Source organism: Stigmatopora argus, chromosome 10 (assembly GCF_051989625.1).
Source record: "Stigmatopora argus isolate UIUO_Sarg chromosome 10, RoL_Sarg_1.0, whole genome shotgun sequence".
NCBI classification, from domain to species: Eukaryota; Metazoa; Chordata; class Actinopteri; order Syngnathiformes; family Syngnathidae; genus Stigmatopora; species Stigmatopora argus.
The window spans coordinates 8,464,722-8,484,149 of record NC_135396.1 but is presented as its reverse complement, the minus strand read 5'-3'; the positions used below and the strand labels follow the sequence as shown (position 1 = coordinate 8,484,149).

At 38.6% G+C, this 19,428-nt stretch overlaps 1 protein-coding gene across 2 annotated transcripts in view; it reads right to left on the bottom strand.

Annotated features, from left to right (window-relative positions):
• esamb (endothelial cell adhesion molecule b) overlaps positions 1-12,669 on the bottom strand; it is a 33,368-nt gene extending 20,699 nt beyond the window's left edge. For both annotated transcript variants that reach the window (XM_077611421.1, XM_077611422.1), the window contains exon 1: positions 12,297-12,669. In XM_077611421.1, coding sequence (XP_077467547.1) covers positions 12,297-12,351 — 55 coding nt within the window. In that variant the 5' untranslated portion in view covers positions 12,352-12,669. The remainder of the gene's footprint in view (positions 1-12,296) is intronic.
• Between the last annotated feature and the right edge of the window lie 6,759 nt (positions 12,670-19,428).

Here is a 19,428-nt window from a genome sequence, read left to right as displayed (position 1 = left end):
CTCCCCTAAAGCTGTGACTCTGTTAAGATCTTTGGAGACAGTTGGCAGCCAAGGGGTTAAGCCTTTAATTCTGCCACGATTCCACAGAGCATTGATTAGTGGAGATGGATGAAGCAGTGATGGAGGCGAAAGGCTTTCTTTTTTTCCCCCTAATGTGTTGTGTAGGAGGTGTTTATAGATGGAGGCGTAAACGTGCGTGAATGTGCACCTCATTTGTCAACAGTGTACCTATGCATTCTAAAAAGATTTAAATTAGTCCCGATCCCATTTAAAAAGGGAGGTGTTTTGGCATGAGGGGATCCAGAACTTGACGGTCTATTCCACACATAGTCCCTCTCAGTAACGTCTCCATAAAAGCAACCTGACAGATAAATGATGTTTCTAAGGGCAGGTCACTAAGATGGCTCTTTACAATCTAATCTCATTATCAGCACAAGCTGCCTTTCGCAAGGGGAGGGGAGGACAGACGAGACGACTTCATAACACCACCACAGCTCTTTGACTTGGGAGGTCACCTGAAAGAAATGACTGCTTCTGTGCACAGATGATCTGGATGTGTGGTGTAAAGGGTTTAAGAGGAAAATGACTGCATGTGTTGCATCATAATTACTGTGATCAGGTGTATTTGACCAAAGCTGATAAATGATTGGGAGTTTATGCCTTAATTTTCCACCACCAAGGAAAATGAGAAATACAATAGTCATTATATACTCCACAGCATATTTATAAAGAAATTGAACCACCCAGGTACAATAATTAGTGCTAATAGAGCGCAGCCCATCAAAACAGTCTTTTGTTATTTAGAGTTATTCTGTATGAAATGCCAAAGATGTCAGAAAAACCGAAACATTCATAAAGCATCTCGCTAGCATGTACACAATTGTGAACCCACGTAACATGAACCAGTACTATTATCCAACCAAACCACATTCACATGAGTCTCATCAATCGTATTAAAATCTGAACACCAATTGATGTGACATCTCATAAAGGCAGACAAAATTGAAACGCTATAACATAACACACTTTTTTAAAACTACATTACAATACAATCATTTGTCCTAAATAAAAAGCATGTGCGCTCAGAGACCAATGATCTCTGAATCAGGCACACCACACGCATTAATCGAATCAAGTCAAACTGCAAATTAGGAAACTAGTCTATTAATTTGTCAATGAGAGGAAGGGATTGTTTTTGAATCATCTAGTCCAGACAAAAGATAGTAATCTCAGCCGCGTTTAATTTAATTGTAATTCATGTATATCTGCACTTAGAGGCCATATTTAGGGGCCACCAAAGTGCTCGTTTAAGCTTCCACTGAAAATCTGTTCCATAAAAAATGATAGCAGCACCCCCTGAAAGCATTTGTTCAGGCTTGCGGTTCCAAAAGAATATGTTACTTAGGCAAGTAGATCCTTTAACATCTTCGTTTGACTGAGACAAGACACGCTCGTTTTTCCCATTTCAAGCTACTTGCCTGACGCTCAGCCGATTGGAAGAAGATTAAAGGCATGACACTCATCTCCGCTGCGGGATTTGACTCAAAAGTGTCTCCGTGTTGGTCTTCGTTTGGGTAATTACCCTGCATGACAGCCAACAGATGAATAATGAAAGACACTTAAATCCTGCGAAATATTCTGATCATTAAAAACTTGCTCAAGGCTGATAATGGAAACCTTTTTTCAATATTCGGGCTAAATGACATATTTTTGGAGTGTCTTGAAGCTGCCTGATTCTCACTTAGAAGCTCCTTTTACAAGTCCAAAGATATTTCTATTTGCCCCTTTTAAAATATATAACATTTTTGATTTAACAAGTAAGCTTGAATGGAGTTTTTGGTCTTTTTTATTGAATAAATCAGAAAAAAAAATTCCGACAAGGTAAATCAACTTGTGTCCACAGAAAGAACACAGACACCTGCACCTCCTGTGTCTGCCCATCTTCAACATGTTTATGCATTCACAGATGCCTCTCCAAACCTGGCGTTATAACAAGAAGACTCTTAATGTTAATCTGTTCCAGCCAGTTTGCTGTCATTGGTTTCATTGGATTAACTTTTTTGATATATTTCTTAGTGACACTCAATTCCAAAATATCCAGAAAAAAAGCCATTTCTGACACAATTATGCCAATGACCATATCTAAATGATATGTGCCAAAATACAGCAGAAATTTAAAAACAAGGTATTCAGACAAAAAAATGCCACTGGTGTGACAATGTTTCTTATAACCTTCCAAAGCTTTAATTCTTAGTCCTCAAAAAAGATGTCATTATTCCACATGAAAAGTCCTTCATTTCTGGTTACTACAAACTTTGACTTTGACTCGCACATGAAAATCATCTGGGAGACCATCCGAGCAAATTTCCTAATTTAATACTGGTTTTATAATTCCACAGCAAGGGGAAGTCTTAAAGCTGAACATAAAAAATTAACCATACATTATGTCTGCAGAAGGTACGGTAGCTACCATGGTTACCAAGTTTATCAGGTGTGAACACCCCTCCAAGAAGCGGCACTCTTCAACCAGACCAATTTAGATCGTATAAAAAAGCCCCCCCCAACCCAGCCCTGGGCTGGAAATAGAAATGAGCCAAATAAGTACCTTTAGATTGCTGAAGAGGAGCATTTAATGTCATAGTTCAGGGACTCTGGTTCATTCTAAATAAATATTTGAACAACTAGTAGCTTGCACTGCTAAAAAGAACCAAAGGTTTCAGATTTTCCAACCCATTAGCAGTCAAAATGGTTGGATTTTTATTTACATGGTTTATGAACGGGGAAACCTTAAAAAGGAGAAGAACAAAGCTTCCTGAGGAACTTTGTTGTTTCAAATCAAGGTCAGGTTTTAGAAGATAGATTTTCAAATCAGGGTTAGGCTTTGACAATAAGGTTTTGACTTCAGTACTGGTTTCCATATTAAAGTCACTGTCATAATCCTTGTTTTGTTTGGATTTCCTTTTGTTTTCCTTTGCACCTGTTCTCATTAGCCCCGACCTGGAGCTAACAAATAAGCTTCTTCCACCCACTTCAGGTGTGTCATCTTGGATCATTACCTTGTTCTTTGTTGGCAATACTGCAAACAACTTTCTCATTGATTGGTATTTTGCCTGTCATGGCAAGTTAAGCAACTTTGAGGATTTCTTTCTGGGCTTTGTGTTTTTAAGTTACATTCCCACCTCAAGGTCTGATGCCCATTTTATTTAAATACATTGTTTTTAACCTGATGGGTTCACGTGCGATGTCAAGAAGCAAAATGTTCTTTTTGCGCATTAATTAGTCATTGCTTGTTCTTTCTATCGTTTGTTTTATGGAACTGTGATGTCCTATATCACACGTTGATATTTCATAATTTAAATGATTAAAGTTCATACTCCAGATGCATTGGATATGGTGTACCTATATCCACATATGAAAGAAGCCAAGGTCTGGTTTGAAAAGATTACAGTTTCCAGAAAATAACACATGTTGCATGTGGGCCAAAAAAAAATTGGAACTGACCAGCAACATAAACGGTGTTTGTATTTCTACTGATTTCTTGTGCATCATTTGCTTATTTGTTTTCTTTAATGAATACAAACGTATTTTTTCAGCCCTTCAGATTCCCTTTTTTGCAGATCCCTTAAGCTACAAGACTAATAAGTCAGGATAATAGTTTTAAACAAGGGATCAAAGTTTTTATATCGTTCAAACACACTTGTGGTGTGGTTGAAAGGCATAGGTGAATAAATAAGAAAAAATTCTTCCTCACAGCTAATCTGCCTTGGCTGAAATGAAAAATGGATCAAATGATAATGAAAGAAATCTTCCCACCCTGGTGGAACTAATCCCATTCTTATGGCTAACTCACAGATGTGGTCACGCGGATTCGTTTTATTGGAGTGTGCAAGAGAATTTTTTATTGGGACCAGTGTTATCAGGAATTCTTATCATAGCCATTACTTTTTTCTTCCTTTCCTCGGCTTTTTGCTGCCTAAACCATTTTCTGCTTTGGATGAAAATGAGGCCATTAGGCTTGCCTGTGTGGACATACCATTGGGTACGCTTGTTTTCTCTGCTGCTTATTAGGGTGGCAATGCTGATACTTGCTGTTGATAACTTTAGTTTTTCATCTCAAATGAGGCCACAATTTGACTTGAGCAGGTTTCAAAACCATAGAATAATTACACTTGTTTGGATCACGTATAAGTTCACATTCCTTTTGAGTCAGGATCAAAAACTTACACCAAAAGAACTATAAATTTAAAGCAGATTTTCTCATTGTGGACTAGATTTTTTGTAGTTGTTTTTGTATAAACTACCCAATGAATTATCTGCGGACTAAATTTGTCAACAACACCTTTTCCTTTTTATCCTTCTTTACTAAAATGTTTTAGTAGGGTCCCTGAAACTTATGTGTAAGTTTGCGAATTGAAACTGTAAATCTTAAATGATGAAAAACACCTCTAACTCCCATATTTAAAACAAACAATTCTAGCATACATCATCTACCATTTTTCACATAATGCTTTGTTTACCATTATCTTATTTGTTCAATTCATTCAAAGCATCATGTTGCGCCTTCACCAACCCACCTACACACCCGAGGTTAGAAATGTGACCCTGAACCGCATGACTTTAGTGGAAACATGTTTTAATCTTATTCTGCAGCCAAGTTCAAATATAGCCACCTTAAGGGGAAACACTATGTACATTTATTCATTTTCCTCATGCTCATTCCAGCAGATGAATAAAGACACACTTCTGTAGCCTGATGAATCCCACCTGGGAGTCCTGCGGACCGATATAATGACGCCGATGAGGAGACAGCGTTCTTATCAAATGTGTTGGTGGGCGCACACTAATGGCATGTGGAGACGCTTGCAGCCGGGAGTGTCACATCCAGCGGCGGCCAGGTCATTACTCTGGCCGCCTTCAAGTCACAGTCATTCCAATGAGCCAATTATTCCTGCCTTTGACAGATAACTGAACATACAAAATCGCTTTCATTCTTTCTACTTGCAGCATCAACAGCCTAAAGATATTCATTCTAAAAGCAATTTGCTTTGGAGCTAGACTGACCAAAACAAAACAAAATGAAATTGATGCTGCAATGTAGGAGTAAAAGAAGAAGAAAAAAACAGCAATGACTTTTAATGAACAGCACACCGGGCAACACGCAATCAGGTGACACACCAGCAAGCATTCCTTGTCAGGAGAGTTTTAATCTGACTAGCAGTGGATGATTTACCCCGAGGACATTCATTGGCTTCACGTGAGCTCGCCTGAAGCCCGAAACACCGGGTTTACACCTGCAGCTAGATGACAGCATTAATCTGGCCACGCTAACCCTCCCCTGCCATCTGGTGAAAGTCACAACCTGCCTCTTACCCCTTAATAAATTCTTATTTCAGCTTTCCCTTCAGATGGAGAAATGAGAGGACAATTCCAGTGCCAGGAAATCGGCAATTTGACCATCATATGACATTTTGAAAGTTACCTAGCTGGCAGGAGAAAGAAGAAAAACCCTCCAATTGCTTGACTATAACAGCCAGGACAATCATTTTCATGTCCTTCTCCAGATAACCCAATTTTCCTTCCAAGCTAGAAATGTTTTATTTTTGCACATACCAGCACTTCTTGCACCTCTACCCTAGAAAATGCAGTACATCTTCCTCAAGGGATAGAAGACAAACATTTTTACATCAAAGACTTACTGTCATCTTTTTTGAAATGATAATAATAAAAGAAACATATTCTGCCTGTCTCAGCAACTGTAGACTCATTTAAAAAGGAATAATTGTGTCAGGACGAATCTGAGAAATCCACTTCAGCCGGTTTCCTCGAGCACCAGCAGGATCTTCCAAGATGGAGATTACAGTGTAGCGTTAAAACGACAAAAAAATTGGAAAGTGAGTCTTCATGGAATCAAATACTTAAGGTTGTAAATCCTCGTTTTCATGACGATATGATACAATATCTAATCTGATACGATATTTTCCAGTGATCGATTCAATTCGATTTCTATCTTTTTGACAATCTGGTTGCTGAAGCATTCTATTCATTTGAACGAAAAGCATTCTATTCAGCAAAATGTCATGTCTAAAATATCACAATGTTGATCAATGTTATGCATTTTCACTATCATTACCCAGGCAGACTACACCCTAGACTGGTCGCCAGTCAGTCGTAGAGCACATATAGAGACAAACAACCATCCACACCCCCAATCATACCAACACCAGTGGGAATCAAACCCATGCCTGCCCGCACCAAAGTCAGGCAAGTGAACCTTTAAACCACGAGAGCATTATTTTTAATCATGTCGGAAAACTGTCCCAACTGTTCCTTTAATTTGATAGATTTCCTGTATACTGTGAATTTCTTTTTCATAATAAATCAAACCGAATCTTCATGAGAACAAGATATTAATAATACTTTATGCATGCTGGGTGTCAGCAATGGATGACAGCAACAACAACAACAAAATTAATGCGCTCTAACTCATGCAAAGTCCCTTTCTGAAAGCTAATGATTATTTTTCAGCAATAATATGATCAGGATAGGCCAGGCCCTTATTCTTTATCAACAGTTCTATACTCAATGATACATTCAGCCAATCGCCAGGCACAAGGAGACGGACACCATTCACATTCACATTCGTACCCAGAGGCAATATAGTGTTCAACTACCCTAGCATGCATGTTTTGGTAATGTGGTAGGAAACCGTAATACCTGGAGAAAACCCACGTAAGCCCAGGGTGACGTCACTTGAAATATATGGCACAATATACCTTTGTTTTCCAAGTTTTGACTTAAAAAAGTAGTCCATTTATTGCAAGTTCTCTAAGGGAAGTGTGTGGTTGTGATACATGCCTCCTCTTCATTTTCTTGCTGCGTATTTTTGCTTTGGTGGCGCCGCGTTTGCTTAAGATTCTCTTGGCTGATTAGCATTGTAGGCCAGTTAGATAATGTGTGGGCCACGGATAGCAAAATGGCTAATGCGGTGTACTGTAGCGAACATCAAAGCGAGCGATTCGCCATCTCAAAATGCTGATTGGTGTGTGAATATAATGATGGCGGCAGTTTGAGTCACATTCGCCTCCGAGTCGGCAGCGGTGGTGGTGTGGAAGTCGAATGCAGGGCTGGGGGGAAGCGTGCGCAAGCTAATGGGCATCGAATACGATGTTTACGGCCAAAATGTAATCGTATTACGTTTGTAAGTGCAGAGCAGAAGCAAGCCAACAGACTGTGACAAAGACTTTTTTTAAACTGCATCTCTTCAAGTGGCGTTTACAAGACAAGCTGTGCCGTGCCACTGCTGATATTCATCAAAATTCTTGCCTTGACCACCTTCTGAAAGCCACAATTGTTGCTATCACTTTATGCAAAACTCCCGTATCCATACGCAGAACATGCCTCGACAAAAAGGAATTTTTGTTGTTCTTGATGTTTTAATAATTTCAATACGAATGTCATGACGAGGTCGTTTTAGAAATTTGTTCGGTTGCACCAAACTCATTATACACAATGGTCTCCTAAATCGATTGAATTCAAAATCGTGAGGTTACCATGTAATCTCTCTTTGCAAAGAGTGTTATTTACATTCACTGCCTGTAATCAGCATCTCTTAACCTCTGCAGGGTCTGTGTGAGTGCGCATGTCCGTACGGTCTGTTAGGCTGCCCTGTGGAACACCCACACTAAGGTATGCGTCAGCCTAACGACTGCAGTCATGCATAGCATCAGGGGGGTAATTTACTATATTCTGAAGCCAAGATGACCTGGGCTCAATAAAGTGACAGCAATGATGTACAACGCTGCATTATCGTTCCTACATGAGATTGTGCGGTCGACAGAGAAGAAGAATGGGCATCATGTTACATTTAAATGTCACTTACTAGGACTTATAGACTGCAGAGATACGGGGTGCCGGTGACAAATGAGATAATTCTCCACGTGATCCGTAGAATCAAGAACACGTGGGTGTAAATATTTTCAAGGACAAAGGCAATTCCTAACTACTATATATGCTGATTTTATATACTAACTATAACGTCGCAGTAGGTCCACTAACGATATTTTGATGGTATTTTGAGAACAACCACGCTTACAACGTTGTGCTTAACATTGAAGCATGCAGGTCAAAATTGTGTGCTTACATGAGATACTAACTTTTGATAAGCTAAAATAGTATGAGAATTGGTAAAATGGCTGCCTTCATGTAAGGGTAGCCACCTGACAGAATGGCGTTAACAATATTTGTGTTCTTCTCTACCGTTACACTTTAGAAAAAAATAATTGTGTTTTTTTTCCATTCATTAAACAAGATCTATCCTGCTAGGATGCTCATGATATTGGTCTCATCTTTGCCTTTAACCAAGAGGGCCCAGTTGGAAAATAAACTGAACGTTTGTCACCATCAATGGCAACCAATAGGAAAAGGTCATCCTATTAGAGTAATGTTAAGTGCCTAAATGCAAACAGTGATGTCATTCGGCACCCGGGTGGGACCCAGTTTGTTTTGACACTGGCCTAATTTCAATTTAAGCTAATGAAGCACTACAAGATGATATGAGGTGACCCTCAGTGATGATGTGATGAGATTCCACGGGGTTGGCGAACACGAGGTCCCCGCCACAGCCGAGCAGCTCAGCCGAGGACACGGCGACATCGTAAGAACGCCATTCAAAAGAGAATAGTGTTACTAAGAAAAAAATGTGTTAATGATAAATTCAGTACTGCAGGCTCCAGTCACCTTGTCAGCGTCCTTAACCCACTTCAGCTATCAGTCATGTGCCACATACTGAAATATAATTGGAGGTGTTAATGGGTATTAAACATCTCAAACATGTCCTCCACACTCCAAATAAAGTTAATCAGCTAGACCAGGCCGATTGGCGTGTTTTATTGGCTTGTCAGCTACGGATGTCAGTATTTTTTGATTTGTAAAGTTGCTGTCAAGCAGGATTGGCCTCTGTAGTGTGGAAAAAGGAATCTATCATGTAAATTGAGGGCGGCCTTCTATCATCAGAGCGGGGGGTGGGGTTGGCCCTCAGAGTGTTTATGTTCATTTTTACAACTAATTTTAGTATCACTAACGGAATTTTACAGTATTTGCGCAACGGGGATCCCAAACCAAAACTACACTCTTTAGTTGAATTAATGCTTAACTGCCCAAAAGTTCACCCATTTCTGAAAAAAATAGAGTTGAAAAGATCAAACACTTTCTATAGTTTTCCCCATCATCACGATTTACCAAGATTACAATATGGATTGCAATAATCATGGTTATAATGTTGAGGCGGCCCGGTGAACGAGTTAGCGCGTTGGCCTCACGATTCTGAAGTCGAGGGTTTGATCCCAGATCGGTCCTCACTGTGTGGAGTTTGCATGTTCTCCCTAGGCTTGTATGGGTTTTCTCTGGGTACTCCGGTTTCATCCCACATCCCAAAAACATTCAGGGTACGCTGGTTGAACCCTCTAAATTGCCGTGTGTGGTCGTTTGGTCGCCGGTCTTTTGGTCGCCGGTCTTTTGGTCGCCCGGACCTAAACAACGGGCGACCAAAAGACCGGCGACAAAACAAGGTAAAACAACACGGTCTACGCATCAATAAAAGCCAACAATGGCCCTGAGCAGTTTCACTGAGTTGTCCCCATAGGAAGGGACGTCAGTCAGAGTCTTAACAAGTTCTCCAACAAAACACAATAAAAGTACGGGAAATTTGAAGCTTTTCTTTAGCCTAATAATTAATAGTATGACTAAATAGTAATTCGCAGTTTGTATTTAGGGAATTTGAGCAACGATTTAAATGGTAATTATCAATAACCTTCCGGGCGACCAAAAGACCGGTGACCAAGCGACCGCACATGGCAATTTAGAGGGTTCAACCAGCGTACCCTGCATGTTTTTGGGATGTGGGATGAAACCGGAGTACCCAGAGAAAACCCATACAAGCCTAGGGAGAACATGCAAACTCCACACAGTGAGGACCGATCTGGGATCAAACCCTCGACCTCAGAGTACCCTAAATTGCCCCTAGGTATGAGTGTGAATGGTTGTTTGAATCCTTGTGTCCCCTGACTGGTTCCAGTAGTTAGGTGGGATTGGCTCGAATACCCCCCCAACCCCGATCACCACCCCAACCCTTGTGAGGATAAGCGGTTCAGAAAATGAATGAATGATTATAATGTTGGTCATAATCATGCAATCCTGGATTGTTTCTTCAACAGGTAAAGTTTATTTATCCCCCAGACATTGAACATTTTCAAATTGCATTTCCAATACTATGACAGAGTAAAGCGACAATATTTCAGCTCAAGGTTATCATACTGGCATCAACTACTAGCGCTTCACTAAATTTGAATGTTCAACAAGAGCGCCACGCAAAAATGATGCAGTGCTCACTTGACTCAGAAGTTTGACGAGCCTTCGGGGTTTCTCCGAGAGGGCGCCTGAATTATACACAGTATGAGCTACTTTGGAGAAATAGGAGCAAATTAATCATATTTAATTCGTGCAAACGTTTGCATTCGCTTGGTGAGACAATATCACTTTGGTCTGCTAAATACTACTTTTAAAGCAGTCGCAATTAACTCTTGAGTTAAAAGCTCATCAGATAATATCAGCGTATTCATTGTCTGCCTGTGTGGCCTTCGTCATAAATAAGTCATTATGTGAGCATGTCTACCTCTTTCTTACAGGTAAATCTGTGCTTTTATGTCATTCCCTGGCTCACCGGGGACGATAAAGCAACATGGTTTGACGTCGTTGAAATTCATTTTTTGGAGCGTTCAAGCGTACCGAGACAACATTATGCCCTCTTAAGATGTAGAAGTGCTCCTCTGCTGTGTGCTTAAAAGCAGGACCCCCTGCTTCAAAACACAGGCGGCACAATCGCTGTGGAATTCAGCGCAATGAAATATAAAAAAAAAAACATATTTCATGGCTTGTCACCACGCTTGAATCCTTCATTTGACTTTCCAAAGAGTGGAATAAGAGTACCTTCAAGATGCCAGCAAAAATAGGGCACAGGAATCAGCCAAACGGGTTTCTAATTCTACCTTACAAGGAAATACATTCAATTATTAGCCACACTCATTCACTGCCAGGCTTTCCAGTTTGAATGTATTTTTTAAATTTAATTATTGATTTACTCTGGTGTTAAATTTGATGTATATTGTGATTATACCAAGTTTGCATGCCATTTCGTCTCACTAAATTGTAAATGTAATTCATTTACAGTCACCAAATAAATCTCAATGGTTAATTATTAGCTTAATTTTGCACTATAAATTGAAACAATCATAAGATGTGCGCACCATATATTAAAATTAAACTGTATATTTGCATACAAAACCAGGTGTTTAATTAATATTTTGGGTTACTTACAAAAGGCATGCAGCTCATACCCTGTAAAAATCAATAAATTAATCATATTGGACTTTAAGCCACAGGGTTCAAACCAGGGGAAAACAATAGCTGTTCATAGTCTGAAGATTTTCATAATGGTAATTTTTTGAATTGCTTTTTCCTTCTATTTGTGTAAATTTTGTCATTGTAGTCGTTTTAAAAATATTAAAATATATTTATTTATGTAAATGTGTAAAATTAAACTCCACATCGCATGTGTGTGGGTGTGAGGGTGTGTATACAGAATACGAATGAATATCTGGATATACATTTGGATTTGAAAAGTTTACTGGTGTAAATGTTAAATATTAAATAAACAAAAGAATACATGTTTAAATTACATGGACACACAAATATTTATTTATATTTGTATATTTGGCGCCACTGTGGATGAGTGATTCGCGGGTCAGCCTCACAACTCTGGGGTTGAGGGTTCAATCCCGGGTCGGTCCTCACTGTGAGGAGTTTGCATCTTCTCCCCGGCTTTACATGGGTTTTCTCCAGGTACTCCAATTTCATCCCGCATCCCCATCCCCAAAACGTGCATGGTAGGCTGGTTGATCACATTAAATTGTCCCTACCGTGAATGATTGTCCGTCTCCTTGAGCCCTGCGATTGGCTGGCCATCAATTCAGGGTGATCCTTAGTGCTGTCCTTAGTGGGCTGGGATAGGCTCCAGCACCCCTACGACCCTTACGAGTATAAGTACGGAAATTACAGTAGATGTTTAAATTTAATTTCATGCAAAGTTGTGAAAATCAGAGTGCAAATTGTAACAAAAATGTCCTCAAGGGCCTTTAAATATAATTTTACAGCGTGCAATTACACCAAAACAATCAATGATTTGACCTTGCTCAGCCTCAGTTTCCACGCAAGCTTAACTCACTTTTGATTGCTTCTCTTACCTTGAAGAATCCACCAGAACATCATCAAGGTTCGAAGTCTTGTGTGCGTTTCCATGGCGCCACATCCAGTCAGCAGGACCACCTTCAAAGTTCCCTCAAAGCACTCACACACCTCCGACGGGCTTCTTCAGGTAACTCCAGAGGAAGCTACAAGAGGAGCGACGCGTGCAGTAGTGCCCAAGAAAGCTTTCTCTCATGTTCCTCCTGAGCCAGGACTCCACGGCGGACATGGTGCGCATCCCACCACCGCCTCACGTCACTTTGCCAGGGACAACAAGCTCCGCAGCCGCGTTTGAGCGCAGCCACGTTCGATTCCCTCTTCTTGACTGTAGTTCGACAACAAGTGCAGCCAGGAGCAAAAGCCCAGCGAGATAGTGACTTTGCGTGTGCGTGTGCGCGTGCGTGTGCGTGCGGGTGATGGCTTTACTCTGACCTGATTGATTTGACTCCCTGGCGCTCCCTGCAGGATGCTTAGGGTACAGCAGCTCATCAACAGTAAACGTTCAACTTTTGACCTCTTAAAAAGCTCAAAGCAATTATGTTTCCCAGTGTTGCGTTTAAGGCCACCCAATTAAGCAAGAGATCTAAAAATAACCAGTCAACAGGGCAGAACCTCCATTAGAATAAACCTTTATTTGCTGATTTCAACCCGAGGCCGCCATAATGAGCATCTTCTTTAAGATTTTTTTCTTGTTATTTTCTTTTTTTTAATCTTAAGATTAAGGTTTAGTGACAAAGTAGCCTTGCAGAGGTATTCAAATGTTGACACAGAGGACCTTTAACATTTTATAACGCAAATGACTATTTTTGGTCATTTAAAAAAACAATGATTATTTCATTGTTGAGCTTTTAAAATATTTGTATAGATATAAATACATTTATAAATGAATACAATGTTAATTGAATGTAAATTAATGAAATTAAAACACACTTTTTTTAAAAAGCAATGCAATCAGAGGTTGAGTATGAAAGGGTTAAACAAAACAATTGAATGAAAGAAAAAGAATTGTCATATTAACTCATTTACTGGCATTGGCCGTAATAGACGTCCAATCCATTTCCTCCCAGTAAAGCCTCTAATAATGAGAATAATCCATTAGTGCATTTCTAACAAATAAAGCAATCAAAAGCATAAACAAACAAACTACAACAACAATAAAAAGCTGCGCTATCAAATTCTATCTTTGCAGCAAAGACTTTAAGTGAAAATAATTTTCCAATTTAATATAACAATAAAATTGCAATTTGGAAATAAGTCACTATTGTTGCTTACATCGCAATGTGGTGATATAAAACATCACAACAACAAATTGACCTCCTTGCGATGTAAACAACGTACTTTGTCACTTTAGCAACAAACACGATATGCTTTTGCGCCTGCTTACTCACATTTAGTACTTATTAATATTATTTTAAAAACTTTACTGTCTCTTGTCCTTCTTACTTATTGTCATCGCGTTAAAGTGACATTGTGTGAATGTTTCTAAGTGCCATTTTATGTTATTAAACATGAATTATAATGCACCTGACTGGGTCAATGCCCACAATACATTCTGCTGCTCCTATTTCCATTGTGAATTGCTAGTTGGAAAGGCCTTTTTCGCTTTGTTGCAAATGTCCACTCTGCCTTAAAAAACATCTTAATGTAATTGATTGCTTGAATCAAACGCACCCGCTGGGAAAAGAAAGAAAAGCCCACATTCTCAGATTGTGAACTTCAAATCAACCAAGAAAATGACTTATTGATTGATGTGGATTATGTGCTTCTGAATGCATCCATTGTCACACTTGGCATTGTGTTTATTCTTGTTGCTGCCAGAAGGTGGGAGTCCACTCCACAAGGTCTTTTTGATCATTTTTCCTTTCATATTTACAATGGGGTTGTAGTTGATCTTGTCTGCCCCCTAGCGACTTTCACTTGAAACTACACATTTATGATCGATTGGGGTTGGGCAATATTTTTGCACAATTGAACAATTTGTGGATGCATGCATTAGTTGTATTAATACACTATCATGTTTTGACATAATAGGGTCATAAGTTTCAAATGAAATAATCTCGTGAGAGACAAATGATTGGCAATGTTGATATTATTTTGTCATCCAATCAGATTTAATCCATTCTAAAAATGGTATAGTTATACGCTTTCTCATCTGAAGAATTTTTATGAATAGTTCTCCCAGTAGTTTCACACTTTTTTTTTGGTTTCTTTGTGTTCCAGTCAATTATAACACTTTTGATCTCTCACCATCCCACGTGAGCAACAGGAGAGAATAAAAATGTTGGTTTTCGGAGCTTAGTTCACACCCTCAGGTTTTGAATTTCCACCTGCAGTTAAAGTCATATTTTTAGAAATTCAAAGTGATAAAGTACATGTGAATGTTCATTTATCTGTGATTGACTAACGACCAGGCTGAGTAACACAAATTCCTCATAATGAGAAGCACGGCAGAAAATAGATGGAATGTTTTGTTTACTTTCATCTCTCATGTTGATAATCACCTATTTGCATTTATCATGCAGTTGCATCATTTTTCTTTCCGGAAGCATTTGCCCACATGACAACTAGTGTAATGTTTTCACAGGATTTCCAGTTTGAAAATGGCTTTAAAATGTTAACGTTTTACACCTTCCGTTGCATGTGAAATGTCGTGTGGAAAATCCGGCAGTAGCTCTATCGTAAAATCAAAGTGACACATTTTCTGTAGCGTGTAAAAACTTTACGCTAGCTGACTCCCCCACATGATTTAAAAATGAATAAAATCACAAAAGCAAAGCCTACACAAAAAAAACATTGGCAGAATGCGGATCTTCAACGCTCACGACTCAAATGTCAATGCCAATTAAAAGCATCCACTTCAGTGGAGTATGTGCAATTTACGTAATCTTTTTTGTTGTGTTTTATAAAGAAATTGGTGGGAGAAATGCTGCATGTTAAATTGTTGAACTGTTTTCTCAATGGAAATAATGGAATCAAAGGTCTTGTAAGGTCAAATGAGATCAATTAGGTCAAAATAGGTCTCAATTTGTGTGGGTGTTAATGAAATCGTTTTGATCTCCTCATTTTTAATAGTTTATGGGATAGATAATGTTTTTTCGTGTTTACAGCACTTATTATCAAACAGATTTCATGTGTTTTGGAGAAAATAATCAAAATGACCTTACAGCTTATATTGTAAACAATGTATTGAGAGATGGCTCAAGCTTTTGCCAATGTGGGATGTCATTGTAAAAAAGGTTATTGTCAATGCGAGAATAGACTGTTCTGTGCCGTCTCCTGGAAAGTATATTGAAAATGTAGGCGTCACACTGACATGCTGTTATTGTGCATGTCTGGGCCCACTGCTGTCATTTTAGCAGGAGATTACATTTAGGCGAGGAAGATGAAGTGTGACCTTGGTGAAATAGGACGTGAAACATCTAAGCAGATGACAGCCAATGTAAATTCAGGATCATCTTTTAATAAATTATCATGTTTGGTCATTCTCAGTAAGAAACAATATGTTTTCTAAGGAACCAGATCAATTGGAACGTTCAGTGTGATAAACAGGAGAAGAAAAGTGCATTTATATTGTTTTTTTTTCTTCATTTTGTGCTCATGATGCAACACTGTGAAAAGAATGAATAAAAACATTGTGATATAAGAATAGAGAAACCGCCTTGTAAAAAGATCTTCAATATATGCAGTGACCTTGAAGGGAAAAAAAATCTCATGGGATATAATGCGATCTGTTTAAGGCTAAAGCTGCTGCCATCATAAAACCATCCATTACTTGACGCGAACTATATATATTTTAACAGAAGGTTACCCGACCGAAAAAGGGCATAAAAACAACATCTAATAAAAAGATATTTCAGTGGGATAGGCTCCAGCAGCTGTGGGACCCTCGCGAGGATAAGCGGCATAGAAAATGAAAGAATGCATGAATAATAATAAGAAAATATTTAAGGTAGAGATGGCTCTTCATTGAAATTCTTACTCATTCTTGTAGGGAGGTAGTTCAAAAATGTTGAATTTCTATTATGTAGCTCTCTTTTTCCTTGGAAAAAAAATCCAATACGAAGGATTTTCACGACTTTCAGACACTTGAAAGAATCATCATTTTTCGCAGTTCTTCACCTTTCGCTTGTTTGGTTTTTTTTCGGTAAACCGCGAAAAATGGGGGAATACTGTGCTTTTTTTTCAGAGCCTCAACTGAAATTATATGTCAATCTTTACCTCTCTCAATCTTACTCAAATTGTGCGAGACCAATAAATTGCACAAGGGAGGAATTTTTAAAAAATCAAAGAAACATTAAGCTTTTGTACAAGAGCCTTTGGGCCAGTCATGAAATGTTCCAATAATCATAAAAAGGACAGAAATGGGTTCTTCAATATAAGTGGCAATCACATAGCAAGTCTATTTGTACTAAGCAATCACCAGAGGGATTTTTCAGAAGTGAAAACCTATTTTTTTCTTCTCTTCTCTTCTCTTCTCGTTAATTTTTCATACACAAGATGGATGAATTAGCTAAATGGAAATCATCCCAGCCAGCTGTCACTCATCTGTAAATCCCACTAAAAACAAGTTCATTTTTGCAGTCTAAGAAGTCCAAAGCTGTTAGTTAGCTTCAATAAATAATGATTTGGCCTTGATTAAGGGTTGACTCAAAATCAGAAAGTCTAGTATTTATACTCATTCATTCATTTTCTGAAACGTTTATCCTCAGTACTACTTATTTTTGAAAAGAGAAAAATGCTAAAATTCCTTTCGAAAGATTTGCGGAGTTAGGTTTGCCTTTGACTTGGTCTGACTGAAAGGCACAAGCACTCAGGATACACTGTTAAATGGGGACAAAAGACAAATGCACAACACCTTCACAGGGTCTAAAAAAGATTTGCTGCTTTTCCCCTTCGTGACGCATCATAAAGTCTCAGCCTTGCATGCTTGTGATTGAACTGGAGTGCAAATCCAGTTAAAACTACCCAAGACCACATTGACTTGCCGTTTTTCTTTGTACATGCTGGCAAACAGGTTCATCAATTGGTCTGGTTTAGCCTCAATTTTCATTGCCACCAATATATTTTTTTCTCAAGTGATGCCACAAACCAGCTTATGTAGACAATGTTTCTAAATGTAGCAAATGGGTACTTTTTATTAGCTATTTAGCCTCATTTATTCACTATTAGTATACACCTACAGTGATATATAGTATATATATCACTGTATATAGTATATAGTATCACATATATATGTATGTATATATATATATATATATATATATATATATATATATATATATATATATATATATATATATATATATATATATATATATGTATATACATATATTTGCATATATGTCTATATATAGTCTCCATATTAACTGACAAATATAAAATTCTACTTTTCTTGTTGGGTGACTCTTGCATTACCTCTGCTCAGGAGGAGAATGTTGTACATAGAAACCTACACGCTTACACACACACACACACACACACACACACACACACACACATACACACCCTCCTGCTTTATGTTTATCTCCAGGCATTTGTTTAATGAATATTAATCATGCACACCTCTTAATAATGAATACAGGATTATTAAAAAGTTATATTTAACTCCTCCACTCCTATACTTTCCCAGACATTTTTCTCAAGGCCGCATTGCCAGACACTGGCCCCTAAGACGTAATTAATAATGATTAATGTAGGTTTTCCTCCTAAGTAGGTCTCTGTTTTGATGAGTCAAAGTTTTATGCGGCTTTTTATGAATAGAAAACAGAAACATGGCAACATATTGGGCAATTTGTTCTCGCATGTTTTGCCCTGGCGTGACATGTTTTTGTTTAATCTGGCTTCCATCCAAAAAATGCAAAATAATTGTTGTGAATGTGAGCATGAATGTTAGGTTTGTGTGCTCAAACACTAGAATTCCATCCAAATGCATATTTAACATTGCAAGATTTCTGAAAACAAGCAACCTCGCCAGACCTACATTAGACTTATTGGAATTTGGACTTTTATTTAAGTTACACGCATTCATAGCCAGTAATCAAACACCAATAAATAACCATTCCCTCATATTTTAGGGTAGAAATGATTAAGGCACATAAAATACCCTTTTTTTAAAAGCTGCCTACTAAGCCCATTTCCCGGCAGACTGAGAATGAGCATATTTGCATTCAATTTTAAATATTTCTTCTTGGTTCAATTAGAGTTTTTGCGGTGTCTGCTTTAGTTCCTCCAACCTAATGAGGACAAAGCTCTATAAAATGGACTCAGCGAAAACAGCAAGATTTTAAGCAAAGACTCTCTCGCGTGACGGATAACACTTCATAGAGGCAAGAGCGGAAGTGGAATTTGAAATAGTGATATGTCCGGCAAATAGCCTCATTCCGGCTCATTATATCAGTTTATAACACAAACAGCAGCAGCGCCCCTGCGGGGCCTGTGTTTGCACGGATCACTGCAAACCATCCACACAATGCTGAGTGCAGTGAAGGAGCTAAAATGAACTGGAAATGAAATGTTGAGCGGCGCTTTAATAAAAGCTTGTCTCCAGCCCACTTACACTATAAATAAAGCGCTTATAGTTCATCTGACCGTCTCAAGGTCCTTTGCAAAACGCACGCAGACGTTCTCTAGCGAAATTAGCTGACGACGTCGGCACGTAGGTCAACACCTCAGACCTCTCGGCATGGACAGCGTGTTAACAGGCGCTAATTTGCACCATCGGACCAGTCGCCACACTTCGGGTTGCCAACTCGCCAAAAAAAACAAAAAGATGGCGCGACTTAGCGACTTATACACCAGTATGTTATTTTTTTTTAACTGAGTTATTCAACTCAAACCTTAATGAATTAAAACTCTCGACCACAGAACTGCTGCAATGGATTTTTAAAAAAAATAAAATGAATACTTGAACAAAATACAAATCTTTTCTCCTTAGTTTAAAAGTGTTTAACATGGCCTTGGTGTCTTGCTTTATATAATTCTTCTCAGCAAAACCTCCTCTCTACGAATTGGTATTATTAAACTATAACCTATTACATATTGTAAGAGCGATAAAAATGTATTTTGTCTGAGTGACCTAAAGTCAGACACATAAGGTCAGACCCTGGGGGCTTGAGGGGCCGGCAGCTGATC